The 22,185-nt window shown below is 55.5% G+C and overlaps 1 protein-coding gene across 1 annotated transcript in view; it reads right to left on the bottom strand.

The window, feature by feature from the left end:
- The window catches only part of DHX37 (DEAH (Asp-Glu-Ala-His) box polypeptide 37), a 30,731-nt gene extending 9,005 nt beyond the window's left edge, over positions 1-21,726 (bottom strand). Inside the window, exons 1-16 of the mRNA XM_012663462.1 lie at positions 21,534-21,726; positions 18,022-18,191; positions 15,436-15,548; positions 13,602-13,941; positions 10,751-10,899; positions 9,874-9,966; positions 8,405-8,501; positions 7,057-7,170; positions 6,321-6,422; positions 5,996-6,110; positions 5,070-5,165; positions 4,774-4,856; positions 3,744-3,888; positions 2,939-3,015; positions 2,370-2,602; positions 545-656 (exon numbers count right to left, since the gene is read on the bottom strand). Coding sequence (XP_012518916.1) covers positions 545-656; positions 2,370-2,602; positions 2,939-3,015; positions 3,744-3,888; positions 4,774-4,856; positions 5,070-5,165; positions 5,996-6,110; positions 6,321-6,422; positions 7,057-7,170; positions 8,405-8,501; positions 9,874-9,966; positions 10,751-10,899; positions 13,602-13,941; positions 15,436-15,548; positions 18,022-18,191; positions 21,534-21,639 — 2,145 coding nt within the window. The 5' untranslated portion in view covers positions 21,640-21,726. The remainder of the gene's footprint in view (positions 1-544; positions 657-2,369; positions 2,603-2,938; positions 3,016-3,743; positions 3,889-4,773; positions 4,857-5,069; positions 5,166-5,995; positions 6,111-6,320; positions 6,423-7,056; positions 7,171-8,404; positions 8,502-9,873; positions 9,967-10,750; positions 10,900-13,601; positions 13,942-15,435; positions 15,549-18,021; positions 18,192-21,533) is intronic.
- Between the last annotated feature and the right edge of the window lie 459 nt (positions 21,727-22,185).

The following is a 22,185-nucleotide window of genomic DNA, read 5'->3' as shown; positions in this document are numbered from 1 at the left end:
CACCGGAAGACCATCTGGGTTGTCACTTATTAGGTGTGTGTCCCTGGACCAGGACCTTTGCTTCCCTGCCTCAGTTTCCTCCTCTGTTAACAGGGATTTGGACACCCACAGGACAGGCTGGGGCAGGTCGCAGCATGCACCACGGTGCAGGGCACTCTCTGCCTGGCCCACTCCGTGCCGGAGCGGGGCGAGGGGGCACCCTAGACAGGCCTGCTCCCCCTGCACTGGAGGACAGGGTCAGGGAAGGCCTCAGCCAGGCAGTCAGAACATTCTGTGAACCCCAAGGACTGACAGACTACGAGCAGTGCGTGGCACCAGGCCGCCGTCTCCTGGGTGCCCAATGGTGACAAAGAATTGGGGAGGTGGTGGTCACAGGAGACCAGAGGGCCCCGTGGCACCTGCTGATGCAACATCTTGCAAGCGGCTGCTGCAGGCCGGGCGGGCACCTGCAGTCTCAGCTCCTGGGCGCCCCGGGCCTTGCAGAAAAGGAGGCGGCCCCCTGGGGACTCAGTGGGTGACGGCAGGGCTGGGGGCAGCGACTGACCTTCTCGATGTTGAGAGCTTTCATCTGAAGGATTAAGTCTTCGACAGGCCTCCGGGTGATTTCTGGAGGAGGGAACTGCTCGAAGTCACCGAACACCGCGGATGAGTACAGCCTGTGCGGAGGACGGACAGTAAAAACCAAACTCCGCCAAAGTACCCGGGGTTGAGTCTTGGTCCCGACAGTCACTGGGCAAGGTCCTTAGCCTCCTCCTGCCTCAGTTTCCTCACCTGGGAAATGGGGCTCAAACTGCAGTTGCCAGGTGAGGAATTGGTGAAGATTAATTAGATGTCACTCGTAGAGTTCTAAAACAGTGCTTGGCACATAGCGCGTGGTAAATTTTAACTATAGCTACTTCCATGTGGTTTTCTTTGCATATTTTCTAAATTTCCTATTTTTATAATTAAAAATACTGTTGAAAAGAACAGCAATAAAGCTATCAGAAATAATAGCAATAAAGCTATTAAAAGCAACAGCACACAGACTGGGAGAAAACATTTGCCAACGATAAATCCAATGAGGATCGAATATCCAGATTACGTAAAGAACTCTTATAGAGCAACAAAAGACAAATGAACTAATTAAAAAATGGGCAAAAGATCCGAACAGACAGCTCTCCATGAAGATGTAGAAATGGCCAATAAGATAACATCACTGGCCACAGGGGACTGTAAACCAAAGCATGCGATACCCTTGCACGCTGGCTAGATGGCCACACCCAGAAACACCGAGAACAGCAAGTGTTGCCCGGGCCGCAGAGAAATGAAACCCTTGTTCATCCCTGTAGAGAGTGTTAAATGGTATAGCTGTTGTGGAAAACAGTTTGGCAATTCCTCAAAAACTTAAACCTAGAGTTATTTTACTTATTTTTCATTTTTTACTTTATTTTTTGAGACAGAGTCTCGCTCTGTCATCCACGCTAGAGTGCCATGGAGTCAGCCTAGCTCACAGCAACCTCAAACTCCTGGGCTCAAACAATCCTTCTGCCTCAGCCTCCCGAGTAGCTGGGACTACAGGTGTGTGCCACCACGCCCAGCTATTATTTTTCTATTTTTAGTAGAGACAAGGCCTCGCTCTTGCTGAGGCTGGTCTTGGATTCCTGACCTCAAGCCATCCTCCCACCTTGGCCTCCCAGAGTGCTGGGATTACAGGCGTGAGCCGCCGCGCCTGGCCAAACCTAGAGTTACTATGCGACCCAGCAATTCCCCTCCTAGGTATGTATCTATGAAAAATGCAAATGAATATTCAAGCAAATCCTTGTGCGCAAATGTGCAGGGCAGCACCGGGCACGACAGCAAACAACTGAAACCTGCGCGCCCACCGACCGACGGATGCACGGACAAACAAAACACGGTGGAACAGGGTTCGGCCACAAGGATGGATGAAGGGCCGGACGCACTGCGACATAGTGAACCTGTTATGCTGAGTGACCGAACGCAGACACGACGGGCCGTATGGGGAATGACTTATGCCATTTGTGTGACGTGTTCGGCACAGGCACGGCCTTAGAGACAGGCAGTGGAGTGGGGGCTGCCGGGGGCTGCAGGGAGGGAGCATGGGGAGCGACTGCCAATGGGTGCACACAACCCTACACAACCCCATAGAACTATACACTTTAAAACGGACAACTTTATGGTCTGTGATTTATATTTTAAGCTGTTCTGAAAATAAGAAAACAGCAGCCAAAAAGACAAGGCCTGACTTCAGTAGCAGAACAAAAAAACAGTGCGAGCATCTGACAGCCAGCAAGGGACTCAGGACCAAAGACGGTGGAGGAGACAGCAACCTTTCCTGCCCACCGTCCCGGGGAGGGTCTCGGGTAACCCACCTGTAGCAGTGGCCGGGCTCCGTCCGGCCTGCCCGGCCTGCTCGCTGGTCGGCTGATGCCTGGGACACCCAGGTGACGCGGAAGGAGGACACGCCGGTGACGCGGTCGTAGTAGCGTTTCTTGACTTTCCCGCAGTCCACCACATACTTGATACCGGGGATGGTCAGGGACGTCTCAGCCACGTTGGTGGCCACGACACATAGCCGCGTCCCCTCCGGGGGAGGCTTAAAGACCTAGGATTGGGGGGTGGCAAGAACACCCCAGAATCAGGACAGCAATTGTGGGATGGAGGCACGGGGGGGCGGGCACAGCTGGCCAGGTGGGGGACGTCTGAGAGGTGGCAAGGTCAAGCCATCCCCTGCCTGGGCCACGGTGCTCCTGGGCAGACACACTAGGAAGTTTTCTGTTCTTTACGAAGACCCCAAAAACCCAGGGGTGGTGGACAAACAGTGGATGGAGAGGATCACCCAGGGCTTGGTCGGGCCCCACTGCCATGTCCCTAGGAGGTGCCCTGAGAGCCAACATGGGCGCCCCGAGCCAGGCGCCAGCCCTGAGCCCAGCACGGTTACCTGTGCTTGCTTCTCGGGGGCCAGCAGGGAGTAGAGCGGGAGCACGTGGAGGGGGAGGGAGGCGTCCGGCTGCTCACCTGGAAGGAAAGCAGGAGCCACTGGCACCCCCGGTGGGGGCCATGCCCATGGGCAGGAGCCTCTGCTGCCCAGATCCCTGCTCTGCCACAGACGTCCCTAGACCAGCCCATCGCCAAGGGGTCCACTCTCAGGCGGCCAGTGGGTGGGCCGCGCCTGAGGCTGGTTGAGAAGCTCCTGAAGGCTCTCCCGTCTCTACTGCCCCGATCCAGATCCGAACCCCTGCCACGCCATAGTCTCCTCCCCCGAAGAGTCTGACCCTGAGTCCATGGGGCCCGGCCCCGCCCCCTTGTCCTGGCAGCACTGCAGTTGGCGGAGGCTGAGCCTGCACGGGGCACCCTCGGCTGCCCCACATGGCCCCGCGCTGCACACAGCAGGACGCGGGGTCTGCCCGTGCACTCGGGCCAAGCAAGCACTCCCTGGAGCTGGGCAACAACCCCAGGCCCCCGAGGCCTGCATCCCCCTGGCAAAGGTGAGCCTGGGCGTGGCCCCCAACACACGAGACACAGCAAGTGTCTGTGGCCTGCTCTGCGCCAGGCCGCCCGGGAGCGCAGGAAGCACCGAGGTGCAAAGCTACAGAAAGCCCAGCTCTAGGGGGGCTCACGCCCTATCGAGGGGCAGAGGGGCCCTTGGCACATCCTCCAGGGCAGAACATTTGTTTCTTCCACGCCGTCTCCCCAGGGCCTGGTGCGTGGTGGGGTGAGGGCGGGACACTCTGCCAGGGCCACACCTCCATCCTCCCCGTCGTCCCCCAGGTCCAGATCGAGGTCGGAGCCCACCGCGCCCTCTTCATCGTCCATCTCTGCCTCCCTGTCCTCATCGCCTTCGCCCGCCGGCAGCACCGAGTAATGGTCCAGGTTGATCTGGGGCAACGCCTACAAGACACCAACACCATGGCTGCAGGTGACCCCGGGAGTGAGGACGCGTCACGTGCAGGAAAACAAACCCAACTGCGCAGAAGCCCTGCTCTACCGCCCACAGGCCACGCGCCCTTGGGCAGCCTCAGTCTCCTCACCTACAAACTGGGGACTGTCACAGGACTCAGCTCACAGGCTATTGGGAAGATTCTCAGCCAACACAGGGAAAGAACCCGTGACACTGCCCAGCACCACTGTTAGGGTGACAGGAGGCTCAGAGAGCAATTCCCCGTCTGCGCCTCCTCACACAGACGCCCTGGGCAAGCGCCCCCCAGCCCAGCCTGTGCCCACCCCCGGGAACAGACCCTCCCACTTCTTCGGCAAGCACCACGGGGTCTGCTGGCCCTCCCAGGGGTCCTCGCAGCCCCTGAGTAGGTACTCAGGGCCCAGTCTTCTGGAAGCTTCCTCTGAATATGTTTCAAATCATCACCCACCCTGCAGCTTCCAGAGCTGCGCCGTCCTAAGAACTCCCTTCCATGGGGGCATGTCTGGGACTCGCGCTATCCAGTATGGCCACCAGCAGCCCCACTGGGTCTGGAGCGACTGAGGAACTGTATCTTTATTGTCTTTTTGGAGACAGAGTCTTGGTCTGTCACTTGGGCTGGAGTGTAGTGGCATCATCACAGCTCACAGCAACCTCAAACTCCCAAGCTCAAGTGATCCTCCTGCCTCAGCCTCCCAGAGTGCTAGGGTGACAGGCATGAGCCACCGTGTCTGGCCTGCATTTTGAGTATAATTTCATTCCAATTACAATCAAACCTAAGCAGCCACATGGGCTAGCGGCCACAGTCCTGGACGGTGCAACTGGACAGCCCAAGCCGCCCCCATGAGCCCTCCGCGTACCTCAGCCCTGGCCTTCTTGGCCCTCGCCCGCGACTTCTTGAACTTCCGCATCTCTTCTGCTGAGTCTTCCTGATCTTCCTTTTCTGCGAGAAGTGAAGAGATTGGGGAGAAACACACCTGTGGCTGGTGCCAGCTGCCAGCACCTTGCTCTTTGCGGCACTGACACCAGGGCTGGGAGGTGCGGGCAGGCAAAGGTGCCAACTCTGCCAACGGGAGACTTGGGAGCGGAACCTGTCTCCCCAGCCAGGGGCGCGGGACCAAGCCTGGCTGCCCAGGGGTGTCCGTGAGCTGGTTACCTTGTGGCCGGGCCCTGGGGGGTGGGAAGGCCTTCCTGAGCCTGCGGCACAGCGCGTGCACCTCTGCCTGCCCCGTCAGGAAGACCAGGATGCCGCCTGCGGAAAGACCCGGGCCCTTCGGTTATCTGCCAGTCACTTAGCAAACATTTCCTTAGCAACGAGCACCCGCCAAGCCCTGCTCTGAGGCCGGGATCGCGCAGACACGGACAAGGGAGAGGCGATTAGTCCTAGACTGATGGTGCTGTGAGGAGGGGACACACGGTGACCCCATGACCTGGCATGACCACCCCCAAAAGCACTGAGAACAGCGGCCCAAACAGACACCTGCACGCACACAACAGCACCGCCCTGGCCCGAGACACGAGGCCATGGGCGGCTTGCTGCCCAAGCTCCCTCCTTGCCCCCCGCCAGCCCAGAGTCTCCCAGAGTGGCCGCGAGGCCTGGGACACCCAGATGCCGGAAGCAGAGCGAGGCCAGAGCATCGTGGAGCCGCGAATCTCAGCCTCCCCATGGGGCGAAGCCAGGCTGGGCGGGGGCCTCTCTAACGCCCTCTACCTTTCTAGCCCGGAGAAGTTTGAGTCAATTTAAATGACAGCAGGTGAGTAATTGAGCAAGTGCGATGGGGACATGGTGACCTCAGGCGGATGCACCTGTTCACCCGCACCGTGCCTGGGCCCCGTGACACAGGGGAGCTCCACCCTCCAGTTAATCACGGAGCCTCACAGAGCTGTGGGCAGGACGGGCACGGCAGGTGCTGTGAGCACTCTGTAACTGGTGAGGAAACTGAGGCACAGCGAAGACAAGGGGCTATGCTGAGCCACTGGGAGACATGCCAAGAGCCCGGGCGACCCCCTGCCCACACAGCCGTCATCGCGTGGGTTTAGAGCGGGAGAGGCCCCCTGCCCTTCCCCCGGCCGGGGCCTCACCGGCAGGCAACATGCGGTGGATCTTGCAGACCTTCCGGAAGCACTCGCCACTGTAGTCCTCCAGCGGCGTCCTCTTGTTAAAATGCACTGTCACCGGGAACTGCCTGGAGTCAACCTACGAGATGCGCAGGAGGCACTGGTGGGGTGGGCCGAGCTTTGGTCCCTCCCTTTCCAGATCTTTCCAAGTCAAGGTTTTAATGCCTCTCGACATGCTGTCAATCCTCACGGGACAAAGCAAGCTCTCCCAAGAGCCCCCTTGACACCTGGGCGTCCCTGTGCTGTCGAGGGTCACAGAGGGGCCCCGGGACGAGGGCCCGGGCGTTACCTTGATGACCGGTGGCGGCTCAGCGAAGAGCCGCCGGTTCTGGGTGAAGTCCTCCACCCGCAGCGTGGCCGACATGATGAGCAGCTTCAGCGGCAGGTGCTTCTGTGGAGACAGCCACGGTGACCATGGCCACAGGGCACAGGCGCGTCTGAGCCCGGGACGGCGGTGGGAGGGGCGGGGTTCGGCTTCCCTCCAGGCGCCACCCTCGGCCCCCTTTCTGGCTGCCAAGACCCCTTGGAAAGTGAGCCCACGGCAGGATCTGCCCTCCCAGGGCAGCGGCTTGTTCAAGGGGCCTTTCGAGCCCCCAAAGTCGGGCTCTGATGGTGGAACGTGAGGCTGGAGGGTGGAGGCAGGGCCCCCGACCCAAAGGCCGCCAACCCCGTTGAGACTGTCTGTTCCTGGGGTCCAGGGAGGAGCTGCCTGATTCCCTGGGGCGCGGGTGGGGTTTCCTGGTCCCAGCTCACTCGGTGCCGAGGGGCCTCTTGCTGGGCTCTGCCCCCCAATCCCTCGCTGCCTCCTGCTGCTAGTGAGCCCCACACCCCAAAGCTGAAGACTGGCCGGAGCACGTCTGGTGTGCGAATGGGAAGGTCACAGGCACAGCTCTGGCCCAGGGGACCCTGTCCTCAGGGACCCCTCTCTCAGCAGCAGCCCGGGGCACCTATGGGCCTGGGCCAAGGGCACCCAAGCTCCTGACGGGGCCTCGGGGGCTCCCTGGCATCTCCTGCCCCCGTGCTACCTTTGCCCGGAGGGCCACGATGCGGGACAGCAGGCCGATGAGGATGTCCGTGTACACGCTCCTCTCGTGGGCCTCGTCGATGATCACCACCTTGTACCGCAGCAGCAGGAAGTCCTGGGGGTGGCGAGAAACACCGCCCAGGCGTGAGCCCCAAACTCCCACTCGAGGGGCCTTTCAGCACTCGGCCGTGGGGGAGTCCTGGCTCTGTGACCTGGGGCAAGGTACGCACCACCCCGTGCCTCAGTTTCCTCATCTATACAGCGGGACCACAACAGGACCTACCTCAGGGGGTCCCAGTAAGGCTCTGGTGACAGTTAATACCTGCAAAGTGCACAGCACGGGGCCTGGGAGAGAAAGCGCCAGAGAAAGGGCAGATGCTCTTTATCAGAGCTGAGCCATTAGGCGCGCGTGCCCGCGGGTGGGAGGCAGGCAGGGGCACGAGACGTGGGTGGGGGCCGTGGACATGTGCCACATAGAAAGGGGCTGCCCAGACAGAACCACATCTGCAGCCACCCCCAGGTGCCCCAGTGGCCTCAGAGCTGAGAAGGCTGGAGTCACCTCTGCCCTCGCTGGAGCCTGGCCCTGCCCGGGGCATGTCACACAGCCAGTCTGGTGCAGAGCTGCCGTCACCAGACAGTGGTTCTCCATGTGGGCCCCGCATGCCCCCTGGACGTGCATGCCGCCCCACTTGACCGAACGGCCAAGTTCCCAGAATGTTCCACCTCCCTGGGAAGCTCGCTGAGGCCTGAGAGGGTTGGCTGGGGAGGCAGCAGCTGAGTGTCCTGATTTACAAACCAAATGCCCTTGGGACACAGCGTCCGAGGCTGGGGACTATAAAACACACCACTGCGCAAGGGCAAGGCCCAGTGGCCCCGTCTGGGTTCCCTGGCATGAGGCCGGGCTTCCCACTCAGGATCTGGCGCTGGCCCTCACAGCACACAAGCGGACCAGGACATTCTTCAGAGGGGATGGTGTCTGGGTGCACCTGTCAGTCTCCAACACACACGGCAGTGCCGGCACGTCACAGGTGCTCATGACACACTTGGGGAATGCACAAACTCGGTGACTCCAATCACAGTAACAAACACAAATTCACATTTAATGAGCACCTACTAGGTATTGGGATTGTGCAAAGCTGCTCACATGCATTGTACGACTTCCGTATGAAGATGATCCTATGAGGAAGGCACCAGTGTGCCTTGATAGAAACTGAGCTCAGAGAGGTTAAGTAACTCGCCCAAAGTCACACAGTGGCACGGCACACTGGCTGCTCACATCCCAGGTGACACCCTAGTGCCCTACACAAGGCTCACTGGCCCTGCTTAGTGAGACAAGACCAGCAACCGACCTTTTGGATTTCTTTGAGCAACACGCCATCCGTCATGAACTTGATTTTGGTGTCTTCGGTCGCATTTCCTTCGTACCGGATCTGGTAGGAGACGACCCTGTGAAGACAGACTTCGGCTCAGGGCGGGCGAGTCTCAGACCTCAGCTGGAGCCCGGTTTAAACACGGCTGCACAAAAACTCGCTGGGACACACCAGGGAAACCCAACCCCGGCTGGAGGACGTCCGAGAGTTACTACACGCTCGCCAGCTGCGGTAGGGGCACTGCCGCTGTGTTTTAGAGAGTCCCTTTCTTTAAAAAAAGCATCCCTTATGTTTCAGACCTGCACAGAGGGACACTGAGGATTAATAAGACACCTGACACTTGCTCCTGAACAACCGGGGCTGGAGGGCGCAGATGCAATGGGCTGGTCAGGAGCCGACAATTATTGCGCCTGGGCCTGGGGCTGGGTACGTGGGCGCTCGTTGTGCTATTCTTTCTACCTATGTACGTGCCAGAATGTTTATGATAAAAAGTTAAAGGAGGACGAGGCAGCTTTTTGTGCCTTGTTATTTTCAAGACACGAAACAGGCAAGGTGCAGCCCAGTGTGCCTAGCATGCAGCCATTTATGTGAAAGTCAGACGAGACATGCAGTTGCGTCTGTGCATGGAATCGTCCAGAAGCATGCATAGAACTGGGCGGTGGTGGCTGCCCCAGGCGGGAGGCGGGGGCTGGGTGGGGAGGGGCTCCCCCACTGGCCTGTCCCTGCTGTGGCGTCCTCCCCAGCACCTCGCCCACCTGACCCACAGCGCGAGCCTCCCCCACGTGCAGGCTGGCCCCGCGGGGGCAGGCGACTCCGTCTGGTCCACCACCGTGTCCTGAGAGCCCAGTGCGGGCCTGGCACACAGAGGCGCTGCCCAGTCAGCATCTGATGCAACTCCCACCCCGTGCTCTTTTGTGCCTTTGCGATCTTAGACCACATTGGACGTGTTACCTCTTCGAGCCGGAATTCAAGAGTCTGGACCGAGGCACAGGCATCTGCGTCATAAACCCGCAGCCCTCCCAAACAAGCCATTCTAAAGCGAACAGCACACTCGCCTGGGCCAATCGCCTTCCAGAGCAAGTCCTGCAGCTTCATTGCCAGGAGAGGACTGTGCATTTTGGCACCTTGAGTTTCACGTAACCCGGCAACGCTCAGCGCTCATTACACAACTGCCTGCAGTCGGCCCCCGCTCTGTCCTCCAGCCCCGCCACGGGCCGTTTTCTCTCCTCCGTACACAGTGTGTGATGCGAGCTGAGCCGAGGGCCTGGCTGGCTTCATCCCTGCCCCACAGCCCCTGCCTGGGCGGGTCCCACGGTGCTCAGACGCAGAGGTGACGCGCTCACCCAGCCCCCGGTCATGGATGCTGCTCACTCCCTCCTGGACAGCTGACACCTGGGCAAGGCCACAGGACCACCCGCGACCCCTCCCCCAGGAAGCAGAGCCCTCACCGCTGCGACAGATTCATCTCCTTGGCCACTCGCTGGGACATGGCTATGGCAGCCACTCGGCGCGGCTCCGTGACGCCGATGATGCTGTTGTCGCTGGGGGAAGAAGAACACAACGTGTCATCAGTGCTTGTCGCCCACCCGCCCATCCCTGCGGTCTTACGGCAAGATCTGCTGTGCTGACGCAGCCCTCGCCCAGGGGCCGCGGGGCTCAGGAGGGGACAGTGCTGAGCAGCAAAGGGCACAGCCTGCAGGTCAGCACACAGGAAACGGGCCGACAGTCACAGGGCGGCTGTGACAAGGAGAGAGGCAGCTCTTGCTACGCTGCTGGGAAACACGTCTAACACGCCCTAACAGGCTTCCCTGGTGGACGATGTTCCACACGTGCTGTGACAACTGGTCACCAGGGGAATCCAGAGTGTCCTTTGCGAATCCACAGGGAGAGGATTCCAGAAACTTGAGCCTGGTCCCCCTCCCCTGGGCCATCCCACCCGCCTTTTCCCTCTGTTGATCGCGCCCGTGTCCCTTCCCTGTAGCAAATCACAGCTGTGAGCACGACTCCGACACACTCAGGTCGACAGTGCTGAGATGAGGCTACACGGTGACGACAGCAAACACGTCACCCTCCGTGCCAAGGACTGATCTGCAAGTTTTGTGCAAACCCGCTCATTAATCTACACGACCCTGTGAAGGAGGTGCTAATAGCATCCCCATCTCACAGATGAAGAAACTGAGGCCAAGGGAGGTCAAACAGCTTGTCTGAAGTCACACGGTACACACAGAACCAGGTTCCTGGGAGCCCAGACTCTTAATGACTTTCGGGGACCACATCTTGGCTCTCACCGAGGGACCCGCAGAGAGCCCCATGTGCGGCCCCTACCTGCTGTAGCCCGCCTCGTAGAGAAACTGGGGCACCTGCGTGGTCTTCCCACTGCCGGTCTCGCCACACACAATGACGATGGGGTGCTCGGCCACGGCCTCCATGATCACTTGTTCTTCGGAGAGAATCGGGAGCTTCAGTCGCTCCTCCTGGCAGGAGAGAGGACGTCAGTGCCCAGGGCACTGGGGCGTGTGTGCCGCGGGACAGCAGCAGAGACGGGACTCCGCACAGACACAGCAAGACTACGTGGGGTGACATGGTCTCCACAAGGGTGGCAGCTGGCATGGGGGGGGGTGAACGGACGTGGTTGCTGGAGAATGGGGGCCTCGGCAGCTGGGACGGGGACAAAGAGCCATGGCCCACAGGAGACAGAGAAAGGGACTGTGTCCTTCGGAACGCTCTCGGCTACTGCTGGGGCGAGTCTCACTCGACGGCACAACCACCTTGGTAAACAATCTGGTGCTAATTTTATCAGAGTCAGGCACATGTGACCCGGCAACTCCTCTCCTACATGTGTCCTCTAGAGCCGTGGCTTTCATGCATTTTGCTCCTACGACCCATGGAAAGCAACACATTTTATACCAGGACTCAGTGCACGCACATACACATATATGTACTATGCACAGAAGGAAAAGTTCCATGTAACACCCTTATGTGTAAAGCATGCTGACAAGCTAGTATTTTTTATTTTGTTCTATTTCTATTTTAGTCCCTCCCATTTGTTCAAAAAGAAAAATGCTGGTCGTTTTATGACCCAAAGATGGCTGGGACCTCCAGTTTGCAAACGGTGCCCACGAGAAACTCACGTGCTCTGCTCATGTGCTCACAGGAGGAGACAAGAGTGTTTAGAACAGCAGTGGAGATAACAGCAAAATGCTACAACAACCCGCGTGCCCCGCGCCGGAATATGCACACTGCGGTACACGCACACAGCGGAATATGCACACTGCGGTACGCGCGCACAGCGGGACACGCACACTGCGGTACACGCACACAGGGGAATATGCACACTGTGGTACACGCACACAGCGGAATATGCACACTGCGGTACGCGCGCACAGCGGGACACGCACACTGTGGTACACGCACACAGGGGAATATGCACACTGTGGTACACGCACACAGCGGAATATGCACACTGCGGTGCGCGCGCACGGTGGAATATGCGACTGCGGGGGACAATCAACGCAGCTCGGCTACCTGCGTCAGCAGGGATGAACCCCAGGACACAACATCGAGTAACAAAAAAGCAAATCGGGGAAAAACGTAACTGACATGATGCCACTTATACAAACAGGCAAACCCACGAAATGTACGGCTTAGGACTAAGGTTAGGGAAAATCACAAGGAAAAGCAAAGGCTGCAGTCCCAAGGGATGGCAGGGACAGGAGGAGGGGGAGGCTGAGCCTCCCAACGACCGAATGACCGAATGACCGTGTGGAGCAGGGGACCACACCATCTCCCGCCACCAGGTGGCGTCATGATGGCACCTAGACATAAACCTTCGTGGTGTGAAGTCCTGGCAGGCTGGGGTCACCTGTTAGAGCAATCGGCTTATCCTGATTAAGACTTTTTACACAAGCACACATATAACTGGAATTACAACTTCATTATAAATAGTACTTATTAGGATCAATGTACTGGTATTTTCCATTCTCTTTTTTTTCATCTTTAAAAGAGGAGCTGGTCAGATCGCACCTGTTTCCACAATCCGCTCTGACTTGGTCAGAATAGGCGCTCCAGGGACCCAGCAGCCCTCCTGTTCCAGGGCCTTTGCTCATGCAGTTCTCGGCATGGGAGAGTCCCACCCTCTCCTCAACTCGTGCTGGTCCTTCAGCTCTTGCCCCAGACACGGTCGGTCCCCAACGAGGCCAGGCCCTGTTAGGCTACCCCCTCACTGTACCCGATCTCCTCCGTGGCTCTTGTCTCTACTTCTTTCTTTCACATTTTTTTTTTGCAGACATGGGGGTCTCACTGTGCTGCCCAGGCTGGTCCTGAACTCCTGGCCTCAAGCAATCCTCTAACTCTGACCTCGCAAAGTGCTGGGATTACAGGTGTGAGCCGCCGAGCCCGGCCTCTTGTCCCTATTTATGACAGTGTGTGGTCCATGTCAGCCGCCCCCACTGGACTGAAAGCTGCAGAGGGCGCAGACCATTCCATTTCCTGGGCCCCGCCCAGGGTCTGGCCCACAGCACACGCTCACTGGAAATGTGACGATGGACGGGCAGAGGAAATGACCACCACCTGTGTTGGGCCAGACCCAGGGCTAAGTGACCTCTTGGTGCTCACGATGTCACCAAAGCCTGACACCCACTGCGACAAGACAGCTGACCAGACTTCTAAGGTTCCAGAGTTCCTATCGTGTGCCATGGGCTTTACATACGCTGGATCCTTTTACCGTCACGACAACTCTCCTTGTACCAGGTGAGGAAACTGAGGCACAGAGAGGGGGTGCACCTTAAGCAGATGGAGTACCCCCATTTTCAGACAAAGAAAACGGGGCCCAGGAAGTGAGCTAGAGAGTGGTAGAGCCAGCACCGGATTTCAGGTCAACTGATCCCATGGCCCAAACCCTCACCGGGATCAGTGGCTACCGGGACTGGGAACCGTGGTCAGAGGAGGACGGTGACACGGCCAGCAGACGCCGACCTCGATCACCCAACTGTGCGCTGGGCCTGCTGTCAGCCCAGCGTCACCTGCATGGTGGGTCAGAGCTCCTCGGTCTCTGCAACGGCCCCGTGGGGCAGGGACAGGAAGAACGTAACCTGCCTTGCCTGGACGCCCTCTCTTCGCACCCAGCCCCTGGTCACGCTAACCTACATTTGTAATGACAAACAGCGGGAGAGCGAACCTGCATTTCCGGCGAGCGGTTCACGGGGATGAACACAGCGGGCTTCACCGGGGGCCTGGTCAGGGCGGAGGCTGCTGCCGGGCAAGCGGGAGTCCTAGCTGGCGGGGGCTGAGTGCTGGGTGCTGGGCTCTCGTCCCTGGCCTGCAGGGGAGCTGGCGGCAGGTGCGCTGCTGTTGTCCCTGCCTCAGCCTCTGCCTGCTCCACGGCTGGGGCGTCATCTGGCTCAGACTCCTCTGAGGATTCGGACTCCTCTGCTGAAGACAAGCGGCGACGCTTCCGGTGGGCCCCACTGAGGCTGCTGAACCTTTCTGGGCCCTGGGCTGGGAGCTCCTCAGGCTTCCTGCTGGGAGGGCAGAGATTTCAGGCACGGAGGTCCCGGATATCTGAGGCTGGCCAGGCCTGCTGAACACTCACCAGAGGTCAGGAATCTAAGGCTGTGCCCCTTTCTGCCTCAGGGCCTTTGCATTTGCTGTTCCCACTTCCTCAAACACCCTTCCTGCAGATAACTCTCCCCCCCCTTCACTCTTAACTCAAGCTTCTGCTCCAATGTCACCTAACAGGGAGACTGTCCCTGACCACACAGCCCGAGACACCTGTCCCTTCTCTCTCCACCCACTTCCCCCGCTTTGTTTTCTGCTCAGTATGTCCTAGCTTCCCTCCAACAGAGTATAAGCTCCTTGAGGGCAGGACTTTCTTTTTATGCACTGTCCCATCTGCAGGACCTAGAGGAGCTCCTGGGACAGAGTTTGCACTCGGTAAACAGTCATTAAATGAACAACAGGGCTCGCAGGGACGGGCCTGATCTAACTGGACAGAGCAGGCTGAGTGAGGCCACAGAGCGTGGCAGGACCCTGGGGAGGCACAGGGGCTCATCGAAGGGTCAGCTGCCTGGAGGAATGCCAACTTGGTGTGGCCAATTGTCCCACTGGTCAAGACCAGGTGGGAACCTGGATTTTATTGTGAAATCTCCTACTTCTTAAATGTTGGCCGTACTGGGTTAAATAATGTGTCCCCAAAATTCACATCTACCGAGAACCTCAAAACGAGACCTAATTTGGAGTAAGGGTCTTTGCAGATGTAATTAAGATGAGGTTATACTAGATTAGGATGGGCCTAGTCACACCAATGACTTGTGTTCTTATAGGAAGAGAAAAAAGAGACCCAGACTCAGGGCCTAGAGCCGGGTCTAGGAGAATGGCACGTGAGGATACAGGTACACGCTGGAAGGACGCTATGTGACGAAGGAAGCAGAGGCTAGAATGACGCAACTGCAAGCCAAGGAATGCCAAGGGCTGTTGGCAATCACCGCAAGTCAGGACGAGGCCCGGGACAGATTCTCCCCCGCAGCTTCCAGACAGAGCCACCTGTGCTCACACCTTGATGTCAGACTTCTGGCCTCCAGACTGTGACAGAATACATTCTTGTTTTAAAGCACTAAATTTGTGGTAATTTGTTACAGTAGCCCCGGGGAGCTTTTAGTAACATACTGGCAAACAATCCTACTGCCTTAGTAACACTACACAAACCAAACAAAGCCCGTAGATGGGTCAAATCAAGCTCTTGATCACCTAATGGCTATTCCTGGTCTAATCATCTGTACGAAAGCTGGAAGAACCTACGATGCAGGACTCCAAACTGCAGGGAACACAGACATCACCGGGGCAAGACACTTCAGGCCTTTACCAACTAGAGGCATCTAGCACGGACAGTCCACCATCAGCTACTCAGGCCACCATAAATCTATTTTCCCAAACACCGCACCCCCAGAAGCCTCCATAATCTGTGAGCCCTCCCCAGGGGGGCCCTGGCGGCAGGGAGGGGCTGGCCAACTCACTTTTTGATGTGGTACATGCGGTTCCCAGTGCCCAGCTTGGACGTGGTATAAAAGAGTCTCATCTCGGTGTCCGAAACCTGGACTTCACTCAATTTCTGTAGCATCTCTGCTCGCTGGGAAAGGAAATGAGGGTGTTATACATTTGGCATCACGACCCTCTTCTCAAGAGGGGAAATGACACTCTAAATAAAATCTCAGCATCGCTAACAGCTGGAGTCTCTTTAAATGAAGTCTAGGGTTGTACAAACGAGGCTCTCTTTGCAGCACTGAGTGTCATGATAGAAGACTATTGGCCATCCACACGTCCACCAACAGGAGACCGAACGGATGAAGCAGGGCAGTTGTAAGAGCAACACGCCCCAGAAGTTACGAGGGAGGAGGCAGCTTCCCACGTGCTGATGTGAACTGGTGCCCAAGACACCGTGAGTAACACAGCCTCAGTTGATTCTTTCACCTGGGTGAGGATTTCAAGAATTTCTGCTTTATTGTTTTTGAAATTGTACATATACTTTTTTTTTTTTTTTTAAGACACGAGGTCTCACTCTGTCACCCAAAATGGAGTACAGCAGCCTGATCACAGCTCAGTATAACCTTGACCTCCTGGGCCTACATGATCTTCCTGCCTCAGCCTCTCCTCCTGAGCAGCTGGGACTACAGGGTGCACACTACCACGCCTGGCTAATTTTTAAAAAATTTTTTGCAGAGACAGGGTCTTGCTATATTGCCCAGGCTGGTCTCGAACTCCTGGCCTCAAGTGATCCTCCCGCCTCAGTTTTCCAAGATGCTGGGATTACAGGCGTAAGCCACTGTGCCCAGCCCACATACTTCTATATGTGTGTTTCACAGTTTAAACAAAAAGCAAGGTATAGGACAGTGGGAAAAAACACTAAACAGGATTTAAAAAGGATACACTCACAGAAGAATGAGTCTTCCCTCTATTAACAGCACAACAGTGCTATCAAGGACTATTAAGGACTGCACATCAGTGACTGCTAAGGAGAGACCCGTGTGCTTCCTGATGGACATACACAGCACACGTGTGTCTTGTCAAACTTGAATCTGACGAAGCCTCCAGATCACGGTTCCTCAATCTCAGCACCACTGACGATTTGGGCGGAACAATTTTTTGTTGTTCTGTGCTTTGCGAGCTGTTCAGCATACCCCAGGCCTCCACCCAACTACATGCCAGTACCACCCCTAAGTCGTCAGAACCCAAAATGTCTCAATACATTGCTAATTGTCCCCTGGGAGATGGGGGAGCAGGGGACAAAACTGTCCCAGTTTAGAATCACTGCTCTAGATGCAAATATTAATGCACAGGAAATTCAGAAGGCAGAGCAGCATGTTTAAAATAAAATTTAAATCTACCACACTGAGTTGATCTACATAAAATACAAAATAAATAAATGAAAAAATGCAGATGGTAGGAAACTCTACAAGACAAACAATTCAGTTTCTTTCTTTCTTTTTTTTAAAGCACCTGCCACTGCACCCAGTTTCTTTAACAAATAAATTACAAGGGAAAAAAAAAAAACCAAATGGGTGGCATGAACCTATGAAACAATCAGAAACTTGACCATTTACTGGACATTAGATATTAAAAAAAAAATTAGGTGTCTAATGGTACTGTGGTTATTTAAAAAGGTTCCTATTTTCAGAGATACAAATTGAAATATTTATGGATGAAATGCTATGTATAGCAGGTTGAATGGTGCCCACCCCAAAGGTATGTCCGTATCCCGGAACTTGTGAATGTGACCTTGTTTGGAAAAAAGGTTTCTGCAGATGTAATTAAGTTACAGGATCTCAAGATGAGACCGTCCTGAGTATCTGAGCGGGCCCTAAATCAATGACAAGCGTCCTGACAACAGACGCAGACAGGAAAGGCCGTGTGAAGATGGAGGCGGAGACTGGAGTGATGCAGCCGCCTGCCAGGAGAGGCCGAGAAGGAGCCTCCTAGAGCCTAGCGAGGGGCACAGCCGGCTGCACCTTGATTTTGGACTTCTGGCCTCCAGAACTGCGAGAGAATAAATTCTTGTTGTTTTAAGCCATGCAGTTTGTGGTCATTTGTATGGCAGCCCCAGGAAACTGGTACAGATTTATACCACCTGGGATTTGCTTTGAAAGGATGCAGGGGTGGGAATGTGACCAGCAGTTGAGACGGCCCCAGAATGACCAGGGGCTGATCACCGTCGGAGCTGGTGATGGGAACACGGGAATTCATTACACTACTCTCTCTACGTTTGCAGATGTTTGAATTTCCCCTGACAGACCTTTTTGCTTAAGCAAAATTAAGGGAAAGAAAGTTTGAAATTCTCTAGAATAAAGTAAAAAAATAAGTAACACAAACGATCAGGAAAAGATGTGAGCACAAAAATTCAGTTCCTCAGCCAGAGTAGCCACATTTCAAAGGCTCAACAGCCACATGGGGCTAAGTGGCTACTGCACTGGACTGTGCAGACATAGAACACTTCCCGCATTCCAGAAAGTTCTATCGGATAGTCCTGCTGCAGAGACCACGCTGGGAGGACAGAGAGATGCCCCACGCTGGAGAGCTGTGCATAGACCCCTCAGAGCGGGCCGTACCTGGCTCTTCTTCTCCTTCTGTTCTAGGATTTTCTGCAGCACTTTCCTCTCTTTCTTGGTCAGAGGCTTCTTCTCCTTCTTCGACAGGGGAGGGGCTTTGGTCTTCTTTTTCTTCTTCCCCGGCAGAACGAGCGCGTTGCTTGCGTCAACCCCTTTCAGCGTGTCCTTGTCTGAAAAGACACACGCGCCTCACCCACAGCCCCGGGAGCCAGAGAGCACAGACGCTCATTGACGTCACCCTCTGCTCAGGAGCAAGGGGTCTGTGAGATCAAATCTATTCTCATAATACTATGACGTCCTCTTAAGAGAACTCAGTGGACTGGAGTGCCAAGTTTGTACCTATTTTAAATATATTAGTTTGAAAGCATACGACCTAGACCACTTTAGAAAAATTCAGCGATCATATTACACTTCAGCTCCACCTGCCGCAGAATCTTAGGGAGGAAGGACCTCGGAGGGCGCCTATTCCTGCCTCCCATCTGACGCTGGGGTTCCCTCTCTGGTGTTCCTGCATGGGCAGGATCTGATCCTTTGGTTAACTGCTCAGTTTGTATGCTTTTTTTTATGTTACAAAGAGCAGGAGAGGTTTTTGACCCTAATTAAGAAAAACGAGACAATTTTCTTTTTTTGATAACGTTGGTACCAATTTTTTAAAAGTTATTTTTGATGAGATAATTTTAAGCAATGCAAGCTATCCCCTCGTCTGTAGTTCTGAAACAAATAGAATTCAAAGCAAAAAAAAAAAAAAAAACATGCACAAGGGTGCTTTTCACAGGCTCCAAACCGAGTGACAATGTTGTTGCCGTGACAGTGAATGAAGCACTTGCTTGCACACATATTCCTGTGTTTCAAAACCTTCTCGCTTTTCATTTCTAATATGGCAAATATTGATTCATATAACCCACACTAACAAAAGCTCTTTGGGGACCTCAGTTTTAAAGAAGGTAAAAGTTTCCTGGTCAGATATAGTGGTTCACGCCTGCAATTCCAGCACTTTGGGAGGCTTAGGGGAGGATCACTCGAGGCTAGGAGTTTGAGACCAGCCTCAGGAATATAGTGAGACCCCATCTCTGAAAAAAATAAAAAAAATTAGCGGGGCACAGTGGCATGCACCTGTAGTCCCAGCTACTTGGGAGGCTGAGGCAGGAGGATCGCTTGAGACCAGGAGTTTGAGGTTGCTGTGAGCTACGATGATGCCACTGCACTCCAGCCTGGGCGACAGAGCAAGATGCTATATATTAAAAAAAAATAATAAAAAAAGGAAATGGACCAAAAAGTCTGAGAACCACTGTGCTATAGGAAAAGAAGGGAATGTGACAAAAATGAAAATAAGGGAGCAGGTGACAGTATCAGACGGGTGACTGGGAAGGCTCGTCAAAGGAGGCAATCTGTGCCACGTTCTCTTGAGATCCCTCTGCCCGAGAAAGGCGGGATAAATGAAGATGTCTTATTGTGATGTGAACAAGAACTTTTCCCAAATCTCGGGGTCAGAGACCTCAGCCCCTCTGCTCAGATGGCCCAGTTGCAAGCATTGGTCAGTGTCTTTGGCTCTCTTCGAGGTGCTGTCCTGAGCTGTCGCTGGTACTACAATGGTTGACACCTGTCCCAGGACACATCCTGCTTCTGCGGGCTTTCTTTACCTTTCAAAGCATTCCCATTTCAGTCACCAACATATTTTCCCAAAACATCACTTCCAAAACTCTAATAGCAGGTAGGATAGCTACTAAGGTTCAGTATCCTTTATCCAAAATGCTTGAGAGCAAAAGTGTTTCAGATTTTAGATTTTTTTGGATTTTGGAGTGTCTGCATTATACTTAGCAGCTGAGCATCTCCAATCCAAAAACCTGAAATCTGAAATGTTCCTATGAGCATTCCCTTTCTGTGTCATGTTGGCAAAGTTTAAAATTTTGAAGCATTTTGTATTTTGGATTAGGGATGCTCAACCTGTACTACTGGTCCCATCTTGCAGATTTGAAAACGGAGGCACAGGGATGTTAGGCCATTTGCCTCAGCCCCCAGCCTATCTGTGCAACCCTTGAGGAGAGAATTCAGACTTCCAGATTCCCACCCTGATGTTCTTCCCTATAATCTCACTGCCTTCCATGTCCAGCAGGAGCGTGGGAGAGCACGCTGACTGGGGGGTGGAGGGCAGCAGGCTACTCCAGGGGCCCTAGATCCCCTCTCTTGATTTCTGCAATCTTCCCTACAGCCACATCGGCCGGGCCTTTGGAGGCTCACACGGCAGCTGGACAAGTTGTTTTGGAACCCGTTTAGTTTCAGGCACCTGGTGGATATCCTTGAACCCACTCAATTGCTTCCCCACAACCGGCCCAGTAGAGGTGATGGATGCCTTCCTGCTGTTAAACCCGGTGGTGCTTCTCTCCCTCCCTGACCCTGAAACAGCACCTGAAGCCAATGGTGAGTGTCTTCCCTGGTCCCAGGACAACCACACTCTCCCAGCTCTCTCCTACCTCATGGCTACTCCATCCCCCTGGCACGATCCTCCTCAATTCCCTCCCCAGGGTCGACCTCATTCCCTCAGTCTTCTGGCTTTAAGTATATATCATCTATACACAGATGATTCCAGAATTAATATCGCCACCAAGACCTGCCTCTCTTGAACATCCACAGCCGCCTGCCTCTGCTTGGATGCCTAAGAGGTTCCAAGCCACTCATATCCAAAGCCCAGCTCCAAGCTGCCCGCTGGACACCTGGGAGTCATTCTTGCCACCTCCTTTGTCCTTGTGCACATTCTCTGACTTCAAAACACACCCAAATCCACCCACACCCACTTCTCACCTCTCCTACAGCTGTCTCCTGGTCCAAGCATCCACTCCACTTCCTACCCCACCACTCTGATTCTCCCTTTGTCCTCTACTGCTTTTCCTCAACACAGCAGCCAAAGTGATGCTGTTAAAAATAAGCCCTCCTCCTGCCCCTCCTCTGCGTAAACCCTCCTGTGCTCTCTTCTCACTCAGAGAAAAAGCGCCAGTCCTCGTCTTGCCCGTTGAGTCCGACCTGCCCTGGGCCCCGTTTTCTCTCTCCTATCACTCGGCCACTCAGGTCCTGACTCTCACACAGTGAGGCCCGCCCCGCATCCCTACGGAATCCGGCAACCACCCGAGCGCCTCCTCCGCTCACAGCCACACGACATTCTACACATTTTACGTGTTTCTCTTGCCTGTCTCCGCCCTTAAGCATGTAAACTCGGGGTGGCGGGGGATCTTTAAAATCTCCTTTTCTACCATGTCTCTAGTGCCTAGACCAGCGCCTGGCCTACAGGAGGGCGAGAGGAACCCCGAGTATTGTCCCTATTCATTGTTAAAACTAGGCTGTCACTAACGCCCCTCCTTTGGATCATCCGGAATGGGGCTACCTCTCTGGGCCCCCCGCCCCAGAGCTGCGAAGGCAGGGCACAGGCCGGAGGACCCCTGCCCTCACTGCCAGCCCTAGCAGCGAGGCTCTGGGTGGTCCCTCCCGCCAAATCCAACCCCAGTCCCGGGACGCCTTACCATCTAGCTCCAGCCGCACAGGGGGCGGCTCGGGGGGGCCCTTGGAGGGGCCGGGGCCCACCTGTTGGCGCCCCCTGACGTTGTACCGCCGGCGCAGCTTCCCCATGGCGCCTCCGCCTAGCTCGGCTCCCGCTGGCGGCAGCACCAAGTCTACCTGAAGCCCAGCCCACGTGGGTACCCAGACCACCAGCTCCAGCCGCTACACTTCCGGGTTAAGCTATCGCGAGAACTGGGACTGACGAGGACGCTGAGGGGCGGGGCTGAAGCCGGGGCCGTGCGGTAGGGCGGGGCCAGACCGGGGGCGGGGCGTGTGAGGCCGGGGCGGAGCAGGGGCGGGGCTATGCAAACTAGGGGGCGAGGCTCGAGTTCCCAGCACAGCCTTGAGTTAAGCCCAGGGCTGTTCCCGCGCGGTGTGCTCTGAGTCTAAATCTGAATTAGCTGTTAATACTCATTTGGCTACGTGAGAGTGGGAGTGTTTTGTCACCTTTTAAAATACACCCCTGGCCCTAATACTACAAACTGATTCTCCTACCCTGTTTTGTTAGTCTGCATTTCCTAATATTTCTATACAAGAAACATGTATTAGCTGTGTAGTAAAAAGGCGCCAAATAGTTCCATCGCAGGGACAGAGGGAAGATCTAAAAGAAGAAGG

Source organism: Propithecus coquereli, unplaced genomic scaffold, assembly GCF_000956105.1.
Source record: "Propithecus coquereli isolate 6110/MARCELLA unplaced genomic scaffold, Pcoq_1.0 Scaffold81, whole genome shotgun sequence".
In the NCBI taxonomy this organism is placed as follows: Eukaryota; Metazoa; Chordata; class Mammalia; order Primates; family Indriidae; genus Propithecus; species Propithecus coquereli.
This window is presented reverse-complemented; position numbering and strand designations above follow the sequence as displayed.